The 5,583-nt window shown below is 55.1% G+C and overlaps 1 protein-coding gene across 1 annotated transcript; it reads left to right on the top strand.

The window, feature by feature from the left end:
- Window positions 1-1,870: 1,870 nt before the first annotated feature.
- On the top strand, window positions 1,871-5,051 carry GUITHDRAFT_80735 (hypothetical protein; the record flags this gene model as incomplete). Its single annotated transcript, XM_005821165.1, has 2 exons — window positions 1,871-2,281; window positions 2,331-5,051. 2 exons carry the CDS (start codon window positions 1,871-1,873, stop codon window positions 5,049-5,051), a joined length of 3,132 nt encoding a protein of 1,043 aa, XP_005821222.1.
- Between the last annotated feature and the right edge of the window lie 532 nt (window positions 5,052-5,583).

Raw genomic sequence — 5,583 nt, 5'->3', positions numbered from 1 at the left:
TCAGCACTTCTCACCCACCCCACCAAGCTTTTTGTATCTATTGTCCTCGTATCACCCCCACCCCTCTACTTGAGCACAAATATCCTGCACCACCCCTCAAGATGTATCCATCGACTACCCACCCTTTCCCCTCGTACCCCACCCTGCTTCCACTTTCATCTTGAACTCACCGCCTCTCGCGGACAACCCCAAAGTCCCGTCGGCAATGTACTACACCCCCTGGCCACCTCCACCCACCAATTTTACTTTACAACATTGAAGACCCCTCCTTTTGACCTCTCTTCTATGGGTGATGATACACCCCTACCGATGATTCCTCGTTCCAACCCGGTACAATACTAATGACCAGAGAGGTACCATGCCACCCCACCAGTGGAATTTACCATCCATTTTCTTTCTACCCACCCTTTGCTGGATATTTTCTTATGCAAATTATCCAGGGGGTAGGGTATTTTACACCCAGTACCCCTCCTAATTCCACAGCCTCCACCCCACATTCTTTTTTCACAGTCGTACGATCTGAGGAGTGGTGGTGTTGATCAATTGGACCCACCCCATGTCAAACACATTTACAACTGAAGGTACCCCTACTTTGAACCATATTTAACCCCACTTTGAATCCATTTTCAACACCCCTACCCCCCAATTTTCGTCAGAGCAACCCCTGTACTTTGACCTTCGAAACAAGGGTCCCCCCAAACTACCCCACCCCCATTTGCCTCTTGTAAAATCCTTCTTCCCACCCTGGAGGTTGGAGAATCGCCATTTTGACCACCCCACCCTGATATTTGGCAAATTTGACCGAATTTTCATCTATTGCTACAGTACTCATAACCGGTACCATTAGCTACCCCTACCTCACCTGCAAGAAGCACCCGAGCAAGAAACAGGGGTATCACGCACGAGCACCCCTCCATTTTGATCCCTACGGGCACCCCACCCCCCATTTCGTCGAAATATATTTGCTGCCCCCCCGGTCCCTCCCTGACCCGCCCACACGCTTATGACTGCCTACCTCCTGCTTCTTGCAGCTTCTTCCTCCTGGTTTCCTCCCGTCACACAACATCCTTTCCACCATTGTTCTCCTCCCGCTCCTCCCGCTTCCTCGCATCCTCCCGCTTCTACGCCTTGCTCCTCTATCCCGCTTCCTCTGGAAGTTTACGTTCATCCCTGAGCTTGATTCCTGTTCTCTTCTTCTCTTCTCTATCCTGCGCTCCTGCTTCCCTCTCCTGCCTCGTCTACCTCTTGAGTATTTCTGTGCTCTTTATGCAAACTTATTTCTCCTCTCATGGTCCTGAACGACCTCACATAACAACTTTCCTCCCTTGCCGGTCCCCTTTCCCTTCATCAGATTTCTCCTGAAAAATATTTGTATCTTCATGATATTCCTTCATGTTTGAGCATAATCCTTTGTCTTGAATCTTTTACATCTTGGTCTCTTCTCTTTGAATCATCCTTCTCCATCGTGCTGCTTGTTGGAAAGATCACAGAATATCTTGTCTCTTCGCATATCATCGTCCCGACATGCAAGCTCCTCCTCCTCAACTCATCTCGTGTTACTCTATGTCAAATCGAGCATGCTCTCAACATTTTCTTTCCTCGTCCTCCCCGTCACCCCGATCCTCCGACTTTCAATGTTCCTCCCACACAAGCAGCGAACAAATTTCAATTTTACTCCTTGACCCATTTGTACTTGAAATTCTTAAAATCCCAAAATTCACCTCAAAAATTCAACTTTTTAATAGACCAAACTTCGATTTCTGATTTGAGCTGTCCCCTCCTCTCATGCTGACTTGTGCCTGCGCAGCTTCGTCGACTTGGCTCCTCGCACGAGTGCTGTGTCACCACAAGCATGAGCAAGGAGGTTCAGATGGAGGGAGTGAAGGTGGAGGAGGAGGAGTACTGGCACTCGGAGACCGTGGACAAGGTCCTGGAGCTGCAGGAGTCGAAGAAGGATGGGCTCACGCACCAGGAAGCTCAGAAGCGCCTGGAGGTGTACGGCAAGAACGAGATGACGCCTCCTCCCAAGATAGGCTTCTTGATGAAGCTGTTCCTGCAGATCAACAACATCCTTATCTACATCCTCATAGCGGCAGCCATCGTGTCCGGGGTGCTCAAGGAGTACGCCGAGGTGGCCCTGATTGTTGGCGTCGTCGTCCTCAACGTCACGATCGGTATGATCCAAGAAGGGAAGGCGGAGAAGGCGGCGGAGGCGATCAAGGGCATGCTGTCGGCCAAGGCTACCGTCATCCGAGATGGGCAGCCGACGGAGGTCCCAGCTGTGAGTGGCCCCACAAACAAGTTTGCGCGTCTGACTTGACTGCTGGCAGAGCGACGTGGTCCCTGGTGACGTGGTGTCGATCAAGGCGGGAGACGCGGTGCCGGCTGACCTGCGCATGTTCGAGACGAGCAACCTCAAGATCCTGGAGGCGATGCTGACTGGGGAGAGCAACCCGATCAGCAAGCACACGCACGAGATCAGCGGGGGAAAGACCGTCGCGCTGGGAGATCGCAAGAACATGGCGTTCTCTGCAACGACGGTGCAGGCGGGGCAGGGGAAGGGGATCGTGGTGGGGACGGGAGACGCGGCTGAGATCGGCAAGATCAGCTCCATGGTGAGTGAGCAGGAGTCAGTCAAGACGAACCTTATGATTCAGCTCGAGATCTTCGGACGATGGGTCTCGTTGTTCGTGTTCGTGATCGCTGCAGTCACGTTCACCCTGGCCAAGGTCATGGCTGAGGAGAGCGTCGGCACTGCGTTCCAGTCCGCCGTCTCCATTGCTGTCGCCATCATCCCCGAGGGCCTTCCTGCTGTCGTCACCATCTCCCTTGCGCTGGCCATGCAGCTCCTGGCGAACCAGAACGCCATCGTCAAGCAGCTCCCGGCCGTGGAGACCCTGGGATCCGTCACCGTGATCTGCTCAGACAAGACTGGGACCCTGACCAAGAACGAGATGACTGTACAGAGGGTGCAGACGACGGAGGCGCAGTACCCCGTGAAGGGGGTAGGGTACTCTCCCGAGCTGGGAACGATCGTGGACCCCAACTCGGGAGAAGAGCTGGCTGCAGAGCACAAGGGGAGGGTCAAGCAGATGTTTGAAGGGGTGGTTCTTTGCAACGATTCGGGCCTCAACGTTGACAGCATCAATGGGAGGATGACGTACATCCCTGTCGGGTACCCGACTGAAGTCGCCCTGCTGACACTCGGAATGAAGCTCGGGATCCCGGACTTGCACATCTTCAAGAAAGCGCATCCCCGTGTGGCCGCTGTGCCGTTTGCCTCCGAGCACAAGTTCATGTGCTGCGTGCATGCCACCAGCACCGATCCCAACGCTCCCCTCGTCCTCCACGTCAAGGGAGCTCCCGATCGCATCCTTCCCCGCTGCAAGAACCAGGTCTGCGAGGACGACGTCAACCGCACCCAGCCGCTGGTCACCAAGTTCTGGGAGGACCGGGCAGCGGACATGAGCTCTGAGGGCCTGAGATGCCTTGCTGTGGCCCGAGCTGACTGGGACCGCTCCAAGGTCTCCGACGAGATGGACGCCGACATCCTCCTCAAGGCTCCAGAGCCGTTCCTCACCCTCATCGGCCTCGTCGCCATCCTCGACCCGCCCAGGGAGGCAGCCATCGAGGCCTGCGGGGTGGCGAAGACTGCTGGCATCCAAGTCAAGATGATCACCGGGGACCACCCGCAAACTGCCGCCGCCATAGCGAAGCAGTTGGGCATCTTCCCCCCCAACCTTCCCAGCACGGAGGTGAAGACCTTCACTGGGCCGCAGCTGGACGCGATGAGCGAGGAGGAGATGGACAAGATCGTGCTGGGGTGCAACGTGTTTGCGCGAGCGTCGCCGGAGAACAAGATCCAGATTGTGAAGTCGCTCCAGCGGGTCGGGCAGACATGCTCGATGACAGGGGACGGAGTGAACGACGCTCCCGCCCTCAAGGCGGCGAACATCGGGGTGGCGATGGGGATCACAGGGACGGACGTGTCCAAGGAGGCGGCAAAGATGGTGCTGGCGGACGACAACTTCGCTACGATTGTGAGGGCGGTGAGGGAGGGAAGGAGAGTGTGGGACAACCTTGTCAAGATCCTGCTCTACAACATGCCTGTCAACTTTGCCCAGGGACTCTCCGTGTTCTTCGCCTACGTGCTGCGGCTCGAGACTGTCCCGCTGACCGCCATCCAAGTGCTCTATGTCAACATGATCACTTCAGTCACCATGGGGCTGATGCTCGCCATGGAGCCGGCGGAGGACTCCATCATGGAGCGACCGCCGCGCAGGAAGGGGAAGAGGCTGTTTGGAAGGATGGTAGCATGGCACTGCCTCTTCGTCTCCGCCTGCATCGTGACCTGCGTGCTGGCGAACTTCGACATCGAGATGAGGAGGCACGAGGAGACCGGGGTGGGCAGGAGGGCAGGCGAGGTGCTGATGACGACGAGGGTCAAGAAGGCGAGGGCTGCGGCGTTCAACATGCTGGTGTTCGGAGAGATCGCCTACGCGATCAACTGCCGGTACCTGAGGTCGACAAGTATCAGGATGGAGATCATCACAGGGAACAAATGGTGCTGGATCTCGATCCTGATCACCGCCGTCCTCCAGGTCTTCCTCACCTACACCCCAGGCGTGAACAGCTTCTTCTCCAACGAGGCCATCGACGGCATCGCCTGGCTTCGCATCTTGGGCATGATGATCGCCATCTTCCTCTTCGTGGAGCTTGAGAAGGCCATCGGGCCCAAGTACCTCATGCCGCTCATTCGCCAGATGGGACTCTGCCAGCCGTCAGCTGGAGGGACAGACATGTCAGAGGACGAGCGGGAGCACTTCAGGTTCCTTGCTACCAGCGCGTCCACGATCGGCATGCCCATACGCAGATCGCGCTCCTTGTCAAGGTCGGAGAGCAGGGATAACTTCCCGCACGGCACGAGCCAGCCAGTGTCGCACGGGCCGCCGCCAAGGAGGTCGACAAGCAGAGGAAGCAGCTTCGATCACTTTCCGTTCGGGATCAGCCACGATCATGCCAAGAGGGAGGCGGCGTACGACAGAGTTTGAGAATTCAGTTAGACATGTTGCAGTTTGAGTTGTTTGTTGGATCTCGGGGTTGTGAGATGGAGTACTGGTTGTAGCTGTCATCCTGTATTGTTATGGTGTCTTTTTTCTGGCGTGTTTGTTTCAGATGTACACGTGGAGGATGGTTTCAGGTCCGACACTCAGTGGAGCTGTTCGTGGATAGATGGTAAGAGCGTATAACTTAAAATGATGAAATAGAAGGAAATCTATTCAAGAGTAGGACGGCATGTGCTTGTCAGAAATTCAGTGATAAGCATTTTACTCCTTGAAATCTTTGAAATAAATCTTATCTTAACCTTGTTCTGCGTGTACTTCAACTATCTCCCCCTCCTCGTCGTCATTTCAATCATCATCATCATCACCACCACCACCACCACCACCATCATCATCATCATCATCATCATCATCTCCATCTCCATCTCCATCTCCATCTCCATCTCCATCACCACTACCACCACCACCACCACCACCACCACCACCATCATCATCATCATCATCATCATCATCATCATCA

The sequence above is a fragment of the Guillardia theta genome (assembly GCF_000315625.1).
Source record: "Guillardia theta CCMP2712 unplaced genomic scaffold GUITHscaffold_151, whole genome shotgun sequence".
NCBI lineage: Eukaryota > Cryptophyceae > Pyrenomonadales > Geminigeraceae > Guillardia > Guillardia theta.
The sequence above is the reverse complement of the archived record's forward strand: the minus strand, read 5'-3'. Positions and strand labels throughout refer to the sequence as shown.